The sequence below is a fragment of the Daldinia loculata genome (genome assembly GCF_022478755.1).
Source record: "Daldinia loculata strain CBS 113971 unplaced genomic scaffold F4817scaffold_42, whole genome shotgun sequence".
NCBI lineage: Eukaryota > Fungi > Ascomycota > Sordariomycetes > Xylariales > Hypoxylaceae > Daldinia > Daldinia loculata.
The window spans coordinates 53,913-72,986 of NW_026054896.1; the positions used below are offsets into that span (position 1 = coordinate 53,913).

General features: G+C 48.1%; 7 protein-coding genes across 7 annotated transcripts; 5 read left to right on the top strand and 2 right to left on the bottom strand.

Moving 5' to 3' along the window:
- Positions 1–905: 905 nt before the first annotated feature.
- F4817DRAFT_189474 (uncharacterized protein) lies at positions 906–2,023 on the top strand. Its single transcript, XM_049298451.1, has 3 exons — positions 906–1,019; positions 1,090–1,747; positions 1,823–2,023. Exon 2 carries the CDS (start codon positions 1,182–1,184, stop codon positions 1,713–1,715), a length of 534 nt encoding a protein of 177 aa, XP_049156858.1. The 5' UTR covers positions 906–1,019; positions 1,090–1,181; the 3' UTR covers positions 1,716–1,747; positions 1,823–2,023.
- A 1,764-nt stretch (positions 2,024–3,787) lies between these two features.
- On the top strand, positions 3,788–4,441 carry F4817DRAFT_360204 (glycoside hydrolase family 11 protein; the record flags this gene model as incomplete). Its single annotated transcript, XM_049306249.1, has 1 exon — positions 3,788–4,441. The coding sequence occupies one exon, from the start codon at positions 3,788–3,790 to the stop codon at positions 4,439–4,441; it is 654 nt and encodes a 217-aa protein (XP_049156859.1).
- A 1,346-nt stretch (positions 4,442–5,787) lies between these two features.
- On the bottom strand, positions 5,788–7,492 carry F4817DRAFT_344367 (mitochondrial glycoprotein). Its single transcript, XM_049304137.1, has 2 exons — positions 6,927–7,492; positions 5,788–6,859 (listed from the first exon to the last, which is right to left on the bottom strand). The coding sequence occupies exons 1-2, from the start codon at positions 7,295–7,297 to the stop codon at positions 6,340–6,342; spliced, it is 891 nt and encodes a 296-aa protein (XP_049156860.1). The 5' UTR covers positions 7,298–7,492; the 3' UTR covers positions 5,788–6,339.
- Positions 7,493–9,374: 1,882 nt separating this feature from the next.
- Positions 9,375–10,097, bottom strand: F4817DRAFT_360206 (translation machinery-associated protein 16; the record flags this gene model as incomplete). The annotated part of the gene is made up of 4 exons (XM_049306250.1): positions 9,375–9,523; positions 9,585–9,718; positions 9,780–9,867; positions 9,929–10,097. The coding sequence occupies 4 exons, from the start codon at positions 10,095–10,097 to the stop codon at positions 9,375–9,377; spliced, it is 540 nt and encodes a 179-aa protein (XP_049156861.1).
- Positions 10,098–10,569: 472 nt separating this feature from the next.
- On the top strand, positions 10,570–14,093 carry F4817DRAFT_344370 (uncharacterized protein). Its single transcript, XM_049304138.1, has 4 exons — positions 10,570–11,038; positions 11,112–11,259; positions 11,313–13,840; positions 13,926–14,093. Exons 1-3 carry the CDS (start codon positions 11,026–11,028, stop codon positions 13,435–13,437), a joined length of 2,286 nt encoding a protein of 761 aa, XP_049156862.1. The 5' UTR covers positions 10,570–11,025; the 3' UTR covers positions 13,438–13,840; positions 13,926–14,093.
- Positions 14,094–15,264: 1,171 nt separating this feature from the next.
- On the top strand, positions 15,265–17,014 carry F4817DRAFT_360208 (ring finger protein; the record flags this gene model as incomplete). The annotated part of the gene is made up of 3 exons (XM_049306251.1): positions 15,265–15,358; positions 15,446–16,879; positions 16,944–17,014. 3 exons carry the CDS (start codon positions 15,265–15,267, stop codon positions 17,012–17,014), a joined length of 1,599 nt encoding a protein of 532 aa, XP_049156863.1.
- Positions 17,015–17,591: 577 nt separating this feature from the next.
- Positions 17,592–18,994, top strand: F4817DRAFT_344377 (AhpC/TSA family protein). Its single transcript, XM_049304139.1, has 4 exons — positions 17,592–18,203; positions 18,508–18,553; positions 18,628–18,793; positions 18,851–18,994. Exons 1-4 carry the CDS (start codon positions 17,878–17,880, stop codon positions 18,877–18,879), a joined length of 567 nt encoding a protein of 188 aa, XP_049156864.1. The 5' UTR covers positions 17,592–17,877; the 3' UTR covers positions 18,880–18,994.
- The last annotated feature ends 80 nt before the right edge of the window (positions 18,995–19,074 follow it).

Below are 19,074 nucleotides of genomic sequence, written 5' to 3' on the forward strand. Positions count from 1 at the left end.
CGGTTCCCGTCAGGCCTCCCCTTTCACCCCTGCTCCTGAATGACATGTCACCTCAATCTACTAGCCTTGTGCACGACAGGACTTTGCTTTTTCTATTCCCGGCTGTACCAAACTTCCAGGATAGAGGGGCAGCAAACCGCGGAACTTCCGAGCCATATCCGGAACCAGGCCCCCCTTCTCGCTCTCTCGGCGCCAAGATGTGCCGATAGGTACATACATACGTGATGGGAGTTTCTACAAATTAAACCTATTCACGATGCCCGGATAGATACACTACGTATTTAATCGAATTGCCAACCCACCCGCAACGGGCCGGGCCGTTGCATTTAATACGAGATTTAGATGGCGATGGAGGCTCAAGGGCACGGAATAGCCTACTTACTGTACAAGTCGTCAATGTGCAGCGGGTATGGTGATATGCTTTGGTGTGAAGCGAGCACCGAAGTGGTGGTTGTGGTGGTGGTGTCGGTGTTGGTGGTGGGTAACATTGTTTCGATTCTGACCATTTTCTGTCAGACTGTGAGCAATGGCGATCAATCGATCTACTTTACTGTACGTACTTCTGACAGCCCTACGGAAATCACGAGACCAGATGGGATTGCAGAGTTTCAGCCGCTTTCTAAATCGTCTGTTCGGTTTCGTCTTGCATCCTTCTGGAACGATGACTAGAAGAAAGCAGGAGCAAAGGAAACGGCATAGTTTGGTCCACCCGATCGGGCGATCGAAAATGACGGTTGTGTACGTACACGTTGGTTTCGAAAAACGATAGAACCCAGACGGCTACTGCAGAGAAAGCTGCTGCTCTGCGGCACAGAAAATCTCACCAAACCACACTTTTCCGATGACATAGCAGCTCCTAGGGTTCGGCGGTGACCGTGTGCCTACGCACATGAGTGGAGGATATTAGGATTTTTACCTCAACTTTCAACCGAACCCTTCTCAAGCACGGTAACTTGAAAAGAAAAAAAGAAAAAAAAATTTTAGCGCAGCTTTTTTTACGAAGAGACGGCAGAAATACTGTATGACAGCATTATTCTGACTGCAATAATGCGCCTGGCATATTAACGCGAATATTGCGTCCTCATATAGTGTTACTCATAATCCCGGAATCAAGGTATCATCGATAACTGCTTTTACCGGGTTTCCGCAGAAAAAAAAAATATACAAGCTAGGTATATTAAATGAAATTAAGAGACATGCACCACTTACGCGCTTCATATATGTCGAGGCGTTTTCTTCTTTTCTTTTTCTTCTTTACTATTTCCATGACAGCCCCGGTCTGTGGGGAGGAAGGGCGGGATTGTCCAAAAGCAGTGATACTCTATCGGCAGGAATCCTATTCGTCAAGGAGGCGTCGTGATACGAACATTATTAAGTGTATTATTACCTATATTTGGCGCTGCTATTATGTATTTCTGTGGCGCCTTATAGCTTTCTTAGACTACCGACGCCATTATCACTTGGACGAATTATTTCGGTCTCGGTTGCTCTTATGGGGTTGGGCTCTGGTTCGTCGCTTATTCTTTGTATTTACATCCACGTGGGTTCGAAAACCGATCCGGGATCTTCCCCCCCCGTACCCCCTTCTCTTTACGAAGTTCGCCGGGTTCCCTGGTAACGGACCACGTCCAATTTCAATCAAGAATACCTATTCCGTATGCTTTACCACTTATTCATGTCGCACGACATGTGCCGTACATAATCCGTACATCTAGACGATATAGGGGCCTATCTATCACCATGTTTAGTAATCTGTCCTCTCTACATACCCTACCGTAATTTAAACCAAGACGTTCCGCTCACCGCTGCCTTATGTACATAGGACCTAGGTATTGCTAGTCACGATTAGTCACGATGCATCAGCTGGGCGGTATGATAACTTGCAGGGGGTCCCCCCCAACGATCTAACCTAGCCCAGGAGTTCTCGAGCAGCATTCCCAAAGATACACCAGATTTGGTCCATCTTTACTTGAGCGGAGATAACATTCGAAGGGAACCCTTTTTCAGCTGAGCTTAGCCCTAGGGTCCCCTACCCGGACCCTGACCAGACGCGCGTAAAGATCTATGATGATACATTGCAGCTTTGCCCTTATCTAAATGTGATATCATGCGGTGTGTTTCGACAAGTGTATGTGCGACGACTCTCATCACGCTGCTCTCGGTTTCGGTTTCCGGTACTACACCGTCGCGTATTGTTCCTCGTATTATTCCTCGTATTGTCGATGCCGTACCCCCACGGCGAGTACCTAGTGTACGATGCCCTCCGGCTTTTTCATGGGTAAGTTAAGCGAACATGTTCGAGTGAATACTATGCTGTTCCAACCTAGTATCTCTCCGGCGCCTTATTTATCTGCATCGTCTTCAGGTATTTATATTTTCAACGGCGCTGTGTAGGGACTCATTCTTCATGAACGAGGGATCGGGTTCTTGACTGCGATAAAGGCCGACTCGTCCGTCTGTATAGGTATATTACTTGGACGTTAAGTATGTTCTTTGGCAACTCGGTTGTCACTGACTTATGCGCCGTCGAAAATAGATATCCTCGGCTGTCTCCAGCGACACGTTCTAGTCAGTGAGCAATCCTGCCGAAAGACTAAGGCGATATTGTCACATCCTAGGTGAGAAGCTTTCGTTAACAACTTGCTAAGGGAGACAGACTATGGTGTCGCATTACCGACTATATGGCATTACATCGGTTTAACCACGGTATGCTAAGACGCGAAAGCACAATGATGGTCTATCAGGACTCGCATTAAATCAAGAATATATTTCTTGCGCAGAGTGGAAACCACTTACATACAAAAGTGAGATGGAAAGGTTGGCATGTCAAGCACTAGCAGGAGTTCTCGTCTTGATGTCTCATCGCGTCATTAAGAACTCTGCACTTGACGAAACTCATCATTATCGTACGTCTTGGTATGACATGATCACATCGTGAAGAAAGATGAGAGGGGGGATGGTTCTGATTGAGGCCCCACGACCTTTGAACGCTCTGGGTGGGATCTCGTATTACATACACGTTACATTTACTACACTGCTACACCGGAGGTTTCGTATTCGTGCCCGCCATCTACATCTTATTTTATTGCTGACCTCAGTATTGATGCCTTCGTCGTCAGTTCTATCGCCATCGCCGCCGCGACTCCAGCCTCAGCGGAAGAACATAGCCTGCTTAGCGAGAAGCCGGCTAAATGCGTTTATGGCCACATGCAGATAGAATTATATTAACCTTGGGAGCCGCAAGAGCCAACCAGGCTTCTTCATCGGACGCCTAGATCGTGGCGCCACGTAAACAGCATATAACATGAAACCAGCATTATGCAACGCGGCCAGGGGCTCGCCCAGGATAAAGCTACAATTATCCGCCGGCAAAATCTGCTAGCGTTCCATCACGTCAATATCGTGACCCCGGTTCGACGAGTTGGGCGCTGCCGGCAGAATTGCTTCCCCACGATGATCGTCGCAAACATGCTAATTCTAATCCCAACCAGCTCATCCCCAACTCGTCCATCTTCTCGGGTACCAGGAACGGACTGGCGATTCCCCTTTTCCATAACGAGGGCTATTGGCTTATTGGCTTATTGGCTATTGGCTAAACAGATCGTGGGAACAATATAACCTGGCCCGCCAACTATATAAGCAATCTTGTCCCGCCGCGGCGATCATCAGACCCTGAAGAAGCTTCTTTTTTTCTTTCTTCAGCAAGAGCCAAAAAAAAGACAAACTTCATCCTCAGTCAAGTCAAGTCAAGTCAAGTCATCCCGCTCATCAATTTCCGTTTGACAAGATGCTTGGTTCATCCATCTTCGTTGCCCTCACGGCTGCCGCCGGGGCCATCGCCTCCCCTCTCGACCTCATCACCCGGTCGACCCCCGCCGGCACGGGCACCAATAACGGCTTCTTCTATTCCTTCTGGACCGACGGCGCCGGCCAGGTGACCTACAACAACGGACCGGGCGGCTCGTACGACGTGACGTGGTCCAACGTGGGCAACTTCGTAGCCGGCAAGGGATGGAACCCCGGCGCGACCCGCGTCATCACGTACAACGGCACGTGGAACGGCGCCAACGTCAACAGCTACCTGTCCGTGTACGGGTGGACGCGAAACCCGCTCATCGAGTACTACATCGTGGAGTCGTTCGGGACGTACAACCCGTCCAGCGGCGCGCAGAAGCTGGGCTCGGTCGAGAGCGACGGCAGCGTGTACGACGTCTACCGCACCCAGCGCGTCAACCAGCCCTCTATCGACGGCACCTCGACTTTCTACCAGTTCTGGTCCGTGCGCCAGCAGAAGCGCGTCGGCGGCTCCGTCACTATCAAGAACCACTTCGACGCCTGGGGGAAGGCGGGTCTTCAGCTCGGAACTCACAACTACCAGATCCTTGCTACCGAGGGTTACCAGAGCAGCGGTTCTGCTTCTATCACCGTCGAGCAGTCCTAAGGGAATACGCTCACTCGCTCGCTCGCCTCCGAGATTGGGTTCCCGTCTGTGGTCGCGTGTTGATTGGTAAGGAGGGAAGGAATGTGGCTTCACGGACCGCATGGCTTGCTTGCCTTTCTGAATGTATGCTAGTCGATATCGTATCCTATCGTTAAGTTCGGATGTATATTCTTGGTAGTTATTCGGCTTTTGCAGCTGGGAAATTGGATTATGACCGATAAGTCCGTCTTCATGTCTTCATGCAAGCATAAGTGAGTGGCTCGTACCAATAAGAGTGAACTGTTTGATTGTATTGTAAACCAGTTGGGATTCGTACATGCATGCATGCATGCCCAGGTTCTGTGAGTTGCAGCTTGGCGGTATTGCCTCGAGATTGGGTGGATATATTGGCACTTAGCCGTATTTTCCCGGGCTCTTGGTTAGTTTAGATCTGTAGGTCTTATATTAAGTTCCCATAGTAATGTAAGGTAACTAGCTGGCTATGCTTGGACTTGGAGTTAGGCCGGCTTGTATACGTATAGTCATATGTCTAGGGAGCAAGTATATGGATTATCCTCTGTGTTTTTACGTACATCTCTATCCAGGTAAATGTCAGGGTTATCTCGATTTTCAACCTGTAATAGAGTTGTTTCAATAATAGAAGTAGCCAAGTTACTTTCTAGATGGTCATCCTTTACCTGTATCTATTTCGTAGCCCCCCTTTCTAAGTACATAGCAAGATCATATACGGGATATATAAATACCTTACCTTAATGACTTCGATTCTTAACTTTGGAACTTTTCTCACATTGATTAGCCTTAGTTCTATAGTTAAGCTTATTCTAACAACTAGAAAGGGGGCGTGTTTAATGTGGTATCTAGTAAATGGTAAAATAACACCAAGTTAAAGCTTAACAGGCGGAGATTCATGCTACTGAAGGGTATGTACTACGAGACAAATCAGTAGTACATCATGAGCCTCTGAAGTTGAGGCTTTCGTAAGCTAGAAAGCTACATAGGTATGCGGAAGGCCGCTATATATCAATATAATAAGACTGCAAATAATATATAGAGTAATACAATGCACTATGAGTTCTATATATGATGCTAGTTATCAGACACTAGATCAATATTGAGTATCGGAGGGCGTATAGAAAGATAGGAAGTCAAGCTACCTACAGGTAACAGGCGCCCAAGTATCAGTCGAGTAGGTCAACTAGAGCAACAAAGCATACTAAATATATAAGCAACGTTATCAGTAATTTTATTAGGGTTAACTGCCTAATAGTTGAGAAGAGTCATATCAAACACTTGTAATTAGGATATAACTCCTTTTTTACACCTCTTCCACTTCCACTTCCACTTCCACTTCCACTTCCACTTCCACTTCCACTTCCACTTCCACTTCCACTTCCACTTCCACTTCCACTTCCACTTCCACTTCTACTTCATACTTGATATCTTTGCCACGTACTAGCATTAGACCAATAGTATCGAGAGTCGGAGAGTATTATCGAGAAATGGTTTAATTAGGCCGGGGCCATTATAAATTCAGCCTTTCCCTAGATGTGTCTGTTCGCATAGATTCAACAACGATTACGTGGCGACTCTTGGTGTTCGAAAAATCAGATACTAGAAAGAAACGCGCGTCAACTGGAAGAAACTCAATTGTCGAAAATTACACGAGAGGGATACTTTGAAAGCCAGGGATACAGAAAATCTTGTGTAGTCATTCCTGAGACACGATCCTCCCCTATGGAGATTCCCTAAAAGCCGTCATTTCTTATTATACATGTGGAGTTGGTTTTTCATAATACATCAGAGGCGTCATTCCTTTTTTCCTCTCTTTAATTTTTTATTCATTCATCTATCCCGCCCCTCTTCCGTCATTAGGTACCTAACCCATCCTCGCTGACCGTCTAAGCATCGATGAATTCCTTGACGTCCTTCAGCCAGGTCTGGTACTCGCGCTGCTCCTTGATGTCCATGTAGTCGGGGACGAAGACGGCGAGGGCCTGGGTGACGCCGCGCTCCTCGAGGTACCGCTCCATGAGGATCTGTAGGTCCTCGTCGAGGCTGCCGAAGGGTGGGCCGGGGTAGAGGTCCTGGGCAGTATGAGCGATCTCAGCAGTCTTGCCGTGCGCCAACTTGGCGTCTTTGAAGTAATAGAAGTTCTCGACGATGATCTGACCGTCCTGCGCCATCGCCTCGATGTTAAGCGCGCCCTTGCCTGGCTTCTCTACTACGATGTTCAGTCGGCAAGGCACCGGCGCATCGCTGCCGTCGACCTCGTCCTCAAGGGCTTCCTCGCCCTCCGCCGGCGATGTGCGCCTGCCTTCGGACGACTCGGCATCTTCATCATCGAGAACAGACTCTTCGTTAAATACGTCATCGGGCTCGTAATTGGCAAGATCTGAGATAGAGAAGGTGACGGTGATGCTGAAGCGGGGATGTTAGCTCTTGTAAAGATACGATATACGATTCAATATCACAGGGTGCGACTCACGTTTCGTTTCCAAACTTGCGGACTAGGGAGACGTCCTCCTTCCCAGGCTCATCCTTCAGCTCGAATGGGCTGTTCTCGAGGAAGTCCTTGACGCTTGCCGGGAGCTGCTCATCCTCCTTCATCTCATTTTCGAACTGGAGTTCGCTCTCGAGCTTGACTGACAGCTCCTCATCCACCTCTGCCGCGGGCGCGGGCGCTTGTCTGAATTGCGATGTGGAGAATGCCGATGTGAACTGAGATGATCTGAGAGGTGCCCATGAAGACTTAAGTAGGGAGCTCGGCTGAACTAGTCTTGATGATCTAAGAGTTGTAGAACTAAGACGAGTAAATGTACGAGGCGCTGAGCGCGCGACAGCTCTGAGAGACATCATTTTGAACCAAATGTGTTGAACAGAACCAAGTTTAATATGAGTGAAGGAATGGCGACGTAGATGTAAATTACAATTTTGTAGTTTGCGACTGGGACTTTGGGACTTTGGAGGGGGGGTAGCTTGATATTGAATAAATTTTTGGATCTAGAAGCTCCAAAAATTTTATTTGACTATGGCGATAAAAGAGACCCGAGCTTTAGCCCCGCACGTATCAGGAACAGGGGATAAAGCTTTCGTAGTGGATCCCAGCTATTAGATCCGTTTGATAGGTTAGGTACATTACCTAAGGTACCTAGAGTAGGTACTTAAGCTAAGGTAACTATTCGTACTTATTGTATAAGTCAACCCCTGAACCAAAACAACATAGATCAGCCTACAGCACGTAGGGAACGAAGCCGCAATCGAAACCGAGTTGACCGTATCTGGATGAATAGGTATCTATGTCTACAGTGTTGATACATGACTAAAATTGACCTAAGATTCGTAGTTGGTTAGCATGCAAGTCTTATACTACTACGACCGAGAAGAGGAAGAGTCTAAGAGTCTAAGAGTCTAATTTGCATTTTCATTGATGTATTTGTCCTTATTTCTCTTTTTCTGCTTGTTAAACTTAGGGTGCCGTGGCGTGTACAATTTGCGCTCGTGAGACCAAGTCGGATTCCTCCTTGCATTTCCAGCATTGATACCGAGTTCTGCTGGATTTATTGTCGACATCACGCCCACAACTCCCAAATACGCTCCTCGAAGCTGCGATCGCGCACGATTTTTCCGAAATTAGAACAATTTCTTCATGACCGCAGATATAGCAGGCCCTTAAGTGAGTAATGTATTGACACATCCCTGGCCTTGCGTGAGTAATGCAAGCCGCCTCTGGAAATAGGGGTACATACTAGAGTAACGTGACGAAGCAAAGCTCGGCAGGTTGAGATTCGGTTCTGTAGTGAGCTATCGTATGAGGCAGAGATCGACGCCATTTTCCTTTCATACTGAAGTACGCGGCCCCTTCAACTTATATTACCAGTAATAGCTCGTACTTTACACTTCCAACAAGGCTCGATACTCTCCTCTGCTGTGGTTTTTGCAACGTATGACCCACCTCGAAGTTATAACTACTGCCTTTTTGGGCGGGCCAATCGGGTAACTAGAGGAGCGAGGAAAACAGATCCTACTCATCTACACCCATTACTAGAGAAGCCAGCTGAGCCAATCGTCTCGAGGGTTTCGGTCTGGGATAGATAAGCGTTTAGCTTAAAGGGCGTATTACAAGTCATGGAACTCGTCTTAAATAGCATGAATTTAGAGAGGACAATGCATTGAGTAAGTAGCCGTATCGGGACGAACGTATAGAAAGCAGGAAGGTTGTGAGATGTCACACATTTATTAGTTGTGGGCAGGACGATCTAATTTATCATGAAGATAGCCGAAGAGGTCGGTAGGTTGGGAGAAGCCAAAGGCTTGCGGCTTCGAAACTCTCGGATCCGGGGTGCAGTTGACAGTAACCACCAGCATCCCACGGCCGTTCGGCTACCCGCTTCCTTCACACGTGCAACAAAATAGTCTAAAAACAGGTGCTGCAAACGCATATCTCCGTTGCAAACGATCGTGATCCCACGCCTGTAGTGACACTCATGCTCAGCTAGGTTAGGCGTACTAACTTTGACTGAGAGAGCGGATGACCCGCTTGGTCTAGAGGCGTAAAGGGGCTTTCCGATGATACCAATGCTGCATTGTTATTGCCAACCTGACATAAGCGCACCGGGTTTGAAACTAGCCGGTGTCATCTAGCCTGACTGCATTATTTTCCGTAAAAAAAATCCCGGATTACTGCCGGCATGTGTGGCTGGCTGCGGAGTTTGCAGGTTGGTGCGTGTCAGGGCTGTAGGTAACCGTGTGTTTGTAAATCAGCGGCAAAACCAGGCCAACTCCCCTGCCTGGTCTCGGAAACTTCCTACGTCCGTAAGTAAGGCCCCGTCTGATCTACGATGAACATAGAAACATCAACCGAGGGTACAGGGACTTGTTACACACGCGTCCTCGGGCTGAGGATATCAAGCACGTGGGAAGTGGGGGTGTTTTCTCAATGCTCTCCTCTCGGAGGAAAGCTAGAAGGTTGAACGCTCCCAGCGGAAGATATTCTCACCCACTTGAGGGTGGTTAGGTAGGACCAAGAGCCTTCCCACCGGCTTAGTACCGTAGCATTTTCTTCCGTGTCGAGCTCCGGAATTACTATAGCCCAGGTAATGTCAGACAAATATTTGCAATAAAACTGGTGGAATGGTATACTGACAAAAGCCGTTCTGGTACTCCTTCTGAAGCTTATCGATTTTCACTTTCAGTAAATCTTCCTTGGCACTGGCAGGACGTCCGGGCCGCCGAGTCTTCTTTACTTCGCTCAGTTCTTCATCGTGTTGGTGTACAAACCTGCAACTACAGTTAGCTTGAAAGAGATAGTGTCAAGCGTGGCTCCTTTAATGAAACTGACGTCTTGATTAGTTCATGGATAACATCCATTTGTACAGGTTGGCTCCCATTTTGTCTCACGGCCTCTTGGAAAAAGGTAGCTCGTTCAACTGGATCACATAACTGCATTAGTTGTCTAGCTCTAGAATTCAAGGTGCTCAATTGACATACGATAAGGCTTGTCACTTTTCTTCCTCGAGGCCGCAATCTTCTCCAGCTTTCCATCACGAACCTGGGCCCTATGCAGCCTCTTAGAATCGCGTGAGTATTGATGAAGAGAATCGACAGCCCCCTTCTTTTTGGCAATGGCCTTGCGAGTTCTCTCAAAAGTCTTCGGCATTGTGGAGACGGTATATGTGACTAATGAGTGGTGAAAGTGAAGTTGTAAGTGACAAGGGCTGCAAAGTAGCCCGTGCTAGATATTCGATGTTAGATAAATAAGATGAGTATTTTCGAGATTTTTGTTCGTCAAAAGATTTGGTGGGGCTAAAAATGACTTCCAGACTTCCAGAAATGGATAAAGTGATGGAATATCAGGGGTCTCTTAATTAAGGTTAATGCAAGGTCAGCCTCTTGTAGTAGATACGTGACTTATGTTATATCCACTGTGTGACTCAGGGCGCCGTGCTAACTTTTCCCAAGTAAATCTTACTTCGTTTGCTACTGAGCTAAGATATTTGTAGTTTAGCGCATGTCGCGAGTACAGACTATTGGTTGGACCCACGTTGCTCTCCCGACCCGCACGGTGCGCTAGGTGAACTTAGGAAATCGCGGTGTAGCACTCCACGACGCGGTTTACTCTTTTATCGAATAATTCCTTGAGCCGCAGAGGCTGGAATTACCTTCTAGTCAAGGATCCATTTTTACTATTTCACGCGTCCAGTCTTCCTTTATCAATCTACCAGACTTCCCTTAACATCAATTCGACGTACTCTACTCCTGTCATATTCCCACCCTTCTCTATTCTAGCCTCAGCATTTGGTCACCTTTGCTCTTGAAGCTTTGACCTATTCTAATCTAATTGAATGCTATTCTAGGCGTGTTTACACCTGTTGTCAGTCAATCATTGTCTAGGACCCGAATCATCTAATTGACTGCGCCCAAAATTATAATCCCGTCATATTAGCTCATTACCCCTTTGCTACATAAAGGATTGGATTTATTACTGCACGGGCATTTCAACCTTCAATTTCTCTGGATGGCCACGAAGACGCTATAGATCTTACAATCCGGGCGCGGGAGGAGAGCCCTCTATATTGCTCTTCGAGATGGGTATTCAAGGTATGTATTGTATTGTATAATGGTCTTAGCTAAGTCTAAGGAGCATTGAGGGGTGTGGAGCTGACTTTAATAGGTCTGCTTCCATTACTCAAATCAATACAACGACCAACAGAGTTGAGAAAGTATGATGGCGAGACAATTGGCGTCGACGCCTATGGTTGGCTGCATCGAGGTGCCGTGCCGTGTGCAATTGAACTTGCTCAAGGCAAGCCTACACGAAAGTAAGTGTCAACAACCATACCCCGTCAGAATATCCTTCTCACAAACCTATTAGATATGTAGACTTTGCTATGAACCGGGTTAGGATGCTCAAACATTTTGGCATCACACCTTACTTGGTTTTTGACGGCGGTTTTTTGCCTAGCAAGGCCACAACTGAGGCGTCTCGTGAGAAGCGCCGGGAAGAATGTAAGAAGGCAGGCCTCGAACTTCTAAAAGCTGGCAAACCTTCTCAGGCACACGCCGAGCTCCAGAAGGCCGTCGACATTACCCCCGAGATGGCTCGTCATTTAATTGAAGAGCTAAAGAAAGCCGGCGTGCCTTATGTAGTTGCACCTTACGAAGCTGATCCGCAACTGGTGTATCTGGAACGTGAGGGTCACATCAGTGGCATTCTCTCCGAAGATTCAGATTTGCTGGTTTTTGGAGCCAAACGATTATTAACTAAACTGGATCAGCACGGTCAATGTATTGAGATAAACCGCAGAGACTTCTGTGCTTGTCGTGAAGTCTCTCTGACAGGTTGGACGGACGCCCAATTTCGACATATGGCCATTCTTAGTGGTTGCGACTATCTGGATAGTATCAACAACTTAGGACTGAAGACCGCGCATAGGATGATACGAAAGCACAAGACACCTGAAAAGGTGGTCCGCATGCTGCAGTTTGACGGCAAACATCGAGTCCCTCCTGATTATTTAAAATTGTTTCACCAAGCTGAGCAGACTTTTCTTCATCAATGGGTCTTCTGTCCTAAGGCAGATAAGCTTGTCAACTTTACGCAACTTAGCCCCGAGGTCAAGATCGACGAACTCACATTCATTGGACCCCCCATCGAGCCAGAAACTGCCAGGGGGATTGCTGCTGGAGATATAAATCCAATCACTAAACAAGCCATTGTGCTCCAAACTCTACCCTCGCCGAGGAAACGTACTGCATCAGGCACTGCTCGCAACATGCCTCAAACCCGCACAGCACGAGAGCCTCCTGAGAAGCCGATCGACTCTTACTTCAAGGGTCATCGCCGAATTCCTCTAGGTGAAATGGAGCCGAATTGCTTCTCTGTTGACCCTACACGCCTCGCTAGCATGACTGAAAACGGCAACCGACCGATCGTATACCCGCTTCCGAGACCATATCTAGACGAAACTGCCCCTACCACATCCGCTGGCCCGCGCGCGTATATCACGCGGCCTGAAAGCTCCGCCCGTACTCTTCGACGTCGAACTGAACCAGTGGCCAATCTACTCGGCAATGGTGGTCGCACTTTGGCTTCTGGGTCTCGACGCCAGACTACTGGCCCAGGAATCAACGCTCTAAGCAAGTCCGAGAGCACAGGAGCCGCCCATCCCGTTCGACCATCTAAGAAGGCACGTCTGTGTGACGATGCTAGTTCGGGGCGAAGTCCCGGAAAGCAGAGAAGCAAATTTTTCCCACGCGGTAATGTGAAGGGCGCCACCTCTAAGAAAACAGAAGGCTATTTAATGTCGGATGATTCTATCGAGGAAGCTCTACAAGATCTCCCGGACTTTGGTGGATGGAGTCCCTCGCTAAAGGGCCAGAAGGAAGTTATGGTTTATCAGGAGTCGCAATCAGTTTCGGCCGATACCGAAATATCTAAGGATGACGAGTCATATATCGAAAATGACACCAGCGAACCCACTACCTTGATACAGCTTCCAAACACCCCCAACATCGCCAAGCGCTTTAGCTACGGACAAGGCCAAACACGTAGCCAGAGCTCCTCTACGTCTTCCTCGAGTCGATCTTCGCTCGTCGGAATTACTCCTGCCACTTCTGTTATGTCGTCTACGCCGTCTTCCATACAACTATCGACTGGCAAGACGACGCCGGCAACACCGCTTCAGCGACTCGGCATCAAGGCCTTGGGGCGCGGTAGCCAGCCGCCTACGCCTTCGTTCGCAGTCCCACGGCCTATAAAGCGATCTAGTTTAGGTAGGCGGAGTATAGACTCTATGCCTATTAACCCAGCTTTCGTTCCCTTGCCTCCCGTCGACTTGGAAGAGGTGGAAGCTTTACACAGGCCTATGGGCAGCGAAGACCTGATAATACCGGAGAGCGAGAATGACGAGGTTTTGGATGAACAGGAGAACTTGGGCTCGGACAAGGGCAAGGCCGGACGTAGGCGGATGGACTTGTCAAGGTTTCTCTTTGCTTAAATGTTGAAGTCTTCGGTACACGGCACATATGTTTTTACCGGTCCCTAAGGAACGTAATGGCGTAGGACGGTCATATCAGCATAGCGGCGGAGTTTTGGGGTTACAACGGTTAAGCAAAGGCGTCCCGGTATAAACTATTTTATAGGCACAAAAGGGCCACAAGTGCAGTTTCTCTTTTGAGGGATGGCCAGGAGAATAAGAAAATCAACTAGCTATAATTGTATAACTGGTAAATCATGATCCGTGAAACGGTGTATGGGTATTAAAATCGTGCTCGCAAATGATATGCTGTATGTTAGGTAGTTGTTAGGATAGAACATTACAGTAACTATCCTTTGTTCGGGCGTACAAGAGTATATAAAAGAGTTAGTAAGTAAAGATTCTTTGTCTACCTGTTATACTACTGATTCAATAGAATTGATTGAGTTAGTCATCTACTGTAGGAAGTAGTTTGTAACAATTGATCGTGTAAATGTTGTTGTACGTACCTAGGTATATTAGCGTTGGCTCTCACATCCAATATCAAGTTAGCGCATCCTTGAAGTGCCCGTACAAACAACAACATTTGAACCTAACTAGACGGCTGCCTAGCGCTGCTTCCTACCTGGTTTTTTTTTTTCGAAGTCAATTTGATCACCTAACGGTGCTACTGACAGGCATAAGTTGTAAGTTCAATTTTAACTAGTTAATAGGCTTTTTAATAGGTAAGTTAAGGTACCGAAATATTACCGGTGCTCCACCTCTGACACGAAGGGCGGAAGGGCGGAAGGACGGACCAGCTGGCAGGATGAGAGTGGAATAAGCGCAGGTACATGGCGCGAGTCGTGGTAGTAAGTTGCGTCAGAAACCCGCGACTGCCGATGTTACTTGTTACTTAAGCAAAGCCTAAGCAGGCTGGCAGGCAGGCAATGGCAAGGCAGTCGGATCTAGGTACCTCTTACCCAAGCAGCGCAAAGGTAGTGTGACCTTGGCCCACTGATGGCCACCATCGGCCAGCAGCAGCTGCCAACCAGGCCCAACCCACCAACAACCATCCAACGTACCAAGTACAACCACTTTACTGCCAACGCTTATCACATCTTATTCCATATTCTGATTTTATGACACTTTCAAACTTCTAAACTTCTACCCAGCATTCTGGTCTTTTGTTTGTTTTGTCACTTTACGAAGTACGTCTAAGAGATTCCGGTTGCTATTTTACGACTGAGGCATCTGTACATATTCTCAAGCCGGGTCTAATACGCTCTCTTCTCCATTCCAGCCATTGCCCTTCCATTCGAACCCCTCCTATCCAGCTGACGAGGTCACCTCCTCCCTTCTCAATATTACATGTCCGCCGCCTTGCCTTTCTTTTAATCGCTTTCAAGTCTTTTTATTTTATTTATCCATTTTGTATTTGTATTGTACCACATGCTTACATTACCTATTTAGGCCGAGTTGTTATTCCCCAACGGTGTCTGCTTGTCTAACCTGCGCACTCGTAAACGGACGACGGTAGATGGTACCCGAATAAGCAAACCAACACATACGGGCGGTCCCTAATTACCAAATTACCAAATTATCGAGAACAAACGGTTATACCAGCAGCATCTGTTTACTGTTGCACGTCGTGCCTTTGAGCAACCTCCGATATCCATCCTCCGAGGCTCGTCGGCGGCGAGCATCCCCAAGCCAACATTACCAACCGACAAGATTCCTCCCACAACGAGGAAGCGGAAAGCCGCTGAGGCGAAGATTTCCGCAGACACCCCCGAGGCCCTTCCCATAAAACGAGTCCTCGCCTCAGCAGCTGCTACAGACGCAGCGCCCCCCACTCCGATCACCGGCATGGATTCGGACGAGGACTTCGTCTCGACTATTTCGAGCGGGGATGATATTATGCAAGATGACACCGACAATGATGACCTGTCGGGTGCCGAGGGTATGTCTCATTCCTTTCCTCTGCCGTTGTCCGTTTCCCACACATGACTCATGCACACTAGCTAACTACTGATATTCGATGTATTAGACTTCGATGTATTCGACGACGAACCCGATGACGTGCCCGGTATTCCTTCGCAAAAGTCCGATAAGAAGAAGGGCGTGTCATTTGACATCAGCTACAAAGTATACACACCGCACGACATAGAGCATCAACAAGAAGAAATGATCGACGAGGTTAACATGATCTTGGAAATGAGTAAAGAGGATGCTGCTATTCTATTGCGTCACTTCAGATGGAATAAGGAGCGCTTAATCGAAGACTATATGGATAACCCAACCAAGGTCCTGGAGGCAGCTGGTCTAGGCCCCAGCTCCTCCGCTCCGCCAAAATTAGAGGTCATACCAGGTTTTGCTTGTGATATATGTTGCGAGGATGAGGAAGGTCTTCTCAGTTTCGCTATGAAATGCGGCCATCGCTACTGCGTCGATTGCTACCGACAATACCTTACGCAGAAGATCCGCGAGGAGGGCGAGGCAGCCCGTATTCAATGTCCCGCCGAAGGTTGTCACCGTATTATCGATGCGCGGTCCTTAGATATGCTAGTGACAACCGAACTTGCCGATCGATACCAAGAGTTACTCAACCGCACGTATGTTGAGGATAGAGATGCCCTCAAATGGTGTCCCGCTCCCGACTGCGAGAACGCGGTTGAATGTGCTATCAAGAAAAAGGACCTAGACAAGGTAGTACCGACGGTTGCCTGTGCCTGTGGCAACAGATTCTGTTTTGGCTGCATACTCAGTGATCATCAGCCAGCGCCTTGCGAGCTTGTTAAAAGGTGGCTAAAGAAGTGTGCAGATGATAGCGAAACTGCAAACTGGATCTCTGCTAACACCAAAGAATGCCCCAAATGTAACTCCACAATCGAAAAGAATGGGGGTTGCAACCACATGACATGTCGAAAATGCAAGCATGAGTTTTGCTGGATGTGCATGGGCTTGTGGTCGGAGCATGGCACGAGCTGGTACAATTGTAACCGATTTGAGGAGAAGAGCGGGACGGAAGCGCGCGATGCTCAGGCAAAATCACGGGTATCTCTGGAGCGATACCTACACTACTATAATCGGTACGCGAACCACGAGCAGTCGGCGCGTCTAGACAAAGACATCTATCAGAAAACGGAGAAGAAGATGGTGCAATTACAGACGGCATCGGGCATGTCGTGGATCGAAGTACAATACCTAAACTCGGCGTCGCAGGCGTTGCAGACGTGTCGGCAGACTCTAAAGTGGACTTACGCGTTCGCTTTCTACCTAGCCCGGAATAACCTCACGGAGATTTTCGAGGACAACCAGAAAGACCTTGAGCTTGCGGTTGAGGCGTTATCAGAGATGTTCGAGAAGCCCATCTCTGACTTGTCGGCGCCCAAGCTCAAGGTTGATATTATGGATAAGACGGCTTACTGCAACCGTCGACGGGTTATTCTGTTAGAGGACACAGCGGACAACTTAGCTAATGGTAAGCTTTAAACGGTTCCAACTTGATAGTAATTAGCTAACCATGCGTTGTTCTCTCGTCGCAGGACGATGGACTTTTAACGTAGACCTAAAGAGCAATGCTCCAGGAGCGAGCGGGACCAGCTCTCGCGGATAAATTGTATTGTGTGTAACGGCATCGATAGATAGAAGGTGACCATGGCCGGAGTTTGGGACGCGGTATCATTATTTTATTGCCAGTTTACTTCCAATTCATGATGAATCGCATTTCGAATATAGTCAATTTGTGGCTCTCGCTCTGATTGACAAGAATGTCAGTATGGACTATTAGTACCCAGGTACGGATACATAGCTATTAGATACATATTTCCACGAGATTCTCTATCTGCTTTCAGCGGGAGTCTTGGGAACAATAGAACATTTGATGAGCTTATGAATAATATCTTTGGAGTTGCTATAGACATTCACCTGGGCATAGGTATAGGTACCTATGTATATACTATGAAATGGTTATGACATACAGTGCGAACCATGGCTGTAGGAATTCATACCTTCAGGCAGAATGAATGCGCCTTACCGTGCGGGATGTCTTCGGAGAAAACTGTGTAGGTGTATGGTCATTAGGTACATAGGTACTAGGTACGTACGTAGGTTCACGTCATAGTTCCCGTTCCCGCATCTACTAGGTTTAGTGTATGTACCATGTAAGTTCGCATACGTACCTAGGTAGTGTATTTCGTACATACCTACCTAGCCGGCATCTCGACTTCCATCTATTAGGTATTCCCCATATCATATCGCGGAGAGCGACTTCTTCGCATTTAGCCCCCAGACGCCAACAATTTTGTGGCTTATTGATCTTTTTACCTCGACTCCGATTTCCTCTTTTCTTTTTTTTTTTCTCTTCCTCGCACTTTTGAATTGGATATCCTATATCTGCATACCTATCTATCTATATATTCTATATCATATCATACCTCCTAGCTAAGTTATATACTTACCTCCTACATATCCGCCGCAATGGCATTCCGCCTCGCCCTGCGCCGCGGCCCCAGCGCCTTCTCCCCCGCCTCTGCCTCGTTCGCAGCACGCCGCTTCCACGCCACGCCGCGCGCCTTTGTTAAGGTCGGCGAGTCGATCCCCGACGTGGAGGTGCTGCAGGAGGGGTCCCCGGGCAACAAGGTCAACCTGGCGCGGGAGTTCGAGGCGGCGAACGGGGTGATTGTTGGTGTGCCCGCGGCGTTCTCGGGCGCGTGCTCGGAGAAACATATCCCGAGCTATATCCAGAGCCCGAAGCTGAGGGATGCGGGGAGGGTGTTTGTCGTTAGTGTTAATGATGCTTTTGTGTGAGTGCTGTTTCTCTTCTTTTGGGCTTTAGGGGATATTTGGGGGTTGGGCGGTGGTGGTGGTGGTGGTGGTGGTGGTGGTGGTGGTGGTGATGTTGGGAGATGTGTGGTGGCACGGAGGGAGGGGGAAGAGAAGAGGTATTGTGAGAGAATGCGCTGTCTTGGTGGGGTTCTCGAGGATGGAATGGCTTGGGTGCGGGTAACGAGGGCGATCGATCTAGTTACCTACACACCTATACGCCTAATTTAACCGGGACGGCACGGGAGAAAATAGTCCAGAAACCGGTTGGCTAACATTCAGCAGCATGAAGGCATGGGGCGACCAGCTTGATCCCACGCACGAGTCCGGTGTAAGTCCAGCCAAAGCTACCTACCTAATGTATGATATAAGTGTACCTATCGAATCGCTAAAACTCCTATATAGATCCGATTCCTAGCTGACCCCGCCGGTGAATTCACCAAGGCCCTAGACCTGGGCTTTGACGCCCCGGCCATCTTCGGCGGCATGCGGGCCAAGCGCTATGCCTTGGTCGTCGAGGACGGCAAGGTCAAGTCAGTGCACGTCGAGCCGGATAACACCGGAACAGACGGTGAGTATTTAACTCTTTGTAATTCCGTTTGTGTAGGGAATGCTGACTCTGGCTTAGTTTCCATGGCCGACAAGGTTCTGGGTTAGATGTGGTTCTGTGGGTTAGGTGATGCGGATGGGCTATGCATTAAAAGGATCTCGTTCCGAGGCGCGTAGAAGACTGCGGCCGTTTGTATATAATGAATACAAAGAATTGATGGCACTTGGGTTTTGCTCTCGACCTTGTTACCTGGCTGCTGTGGTATGCGCTCGCTAATTAGTCTAAGGTAAATGCGTAAAATA

What these genes read in the sequence shown, in the direction of transcription:
- F4817DRAFT_189474 (XM_049298451.1), top strand. Translation starts at nt 1,182, where the DNA reads ATGAAATTAAGAGACATGCACCACTTACGCGCTTCATATATGTCGAGG.
- F4817DRAFT_344367 (XM_049304137.1), bottom strand. Translation starts at nt 7,297, where the DNA reads ATGATGTCTCTCAGAGCTGTCGCGCGCTCAGCGCCTCGTACATTTACT. An exon ending in CGCAAGTTTGGAAACGAAAC is followed by an intron (nt 6,860 to 6,926) that starts GTGAGTCGCACC and finishes TCCCCGCTTCAG; the next exon opens with CATCACCGTCACCTTCTCTA.
- F4817DRAFT_344370 (XM_049304138.1), top strand. An exon ending in CAAGGCAAGCCTACACGAAA is followed by an intron (nt 11,260 to 11,312) that starts GTAAGTGTCAAC and finishes CAAACCTATTAG; the next exon opens with ATATGTAGACTTTGCTATGA.
- F4817DRAFT_344377 (XM_049304139.1), top strand. Translation starts at nt 17,878, where the DNA reads ATGGCATTCCGCCTCGCCCTGCGCCGCGGCCCCAGCGCCTTCTCCCCC. An exon ending in AGTGTTAATGATGCTTTTGT is followed by an intron (nt 18,204 to 18,507) that starts GTGAGTGCTGTT and finishes AACATTCAGCAG; the next exon opens with CATGAAGGCATGGGGCGACC. An exon ending in GGATAACACCGGAACAGACG is followed by an intron (nt 18,794 to 18,850) that starts GTGAGTATTTAA and finishes ACTCTGGCTTAG; the next exon opens with TTTCCATGGCCGACAAGGTT.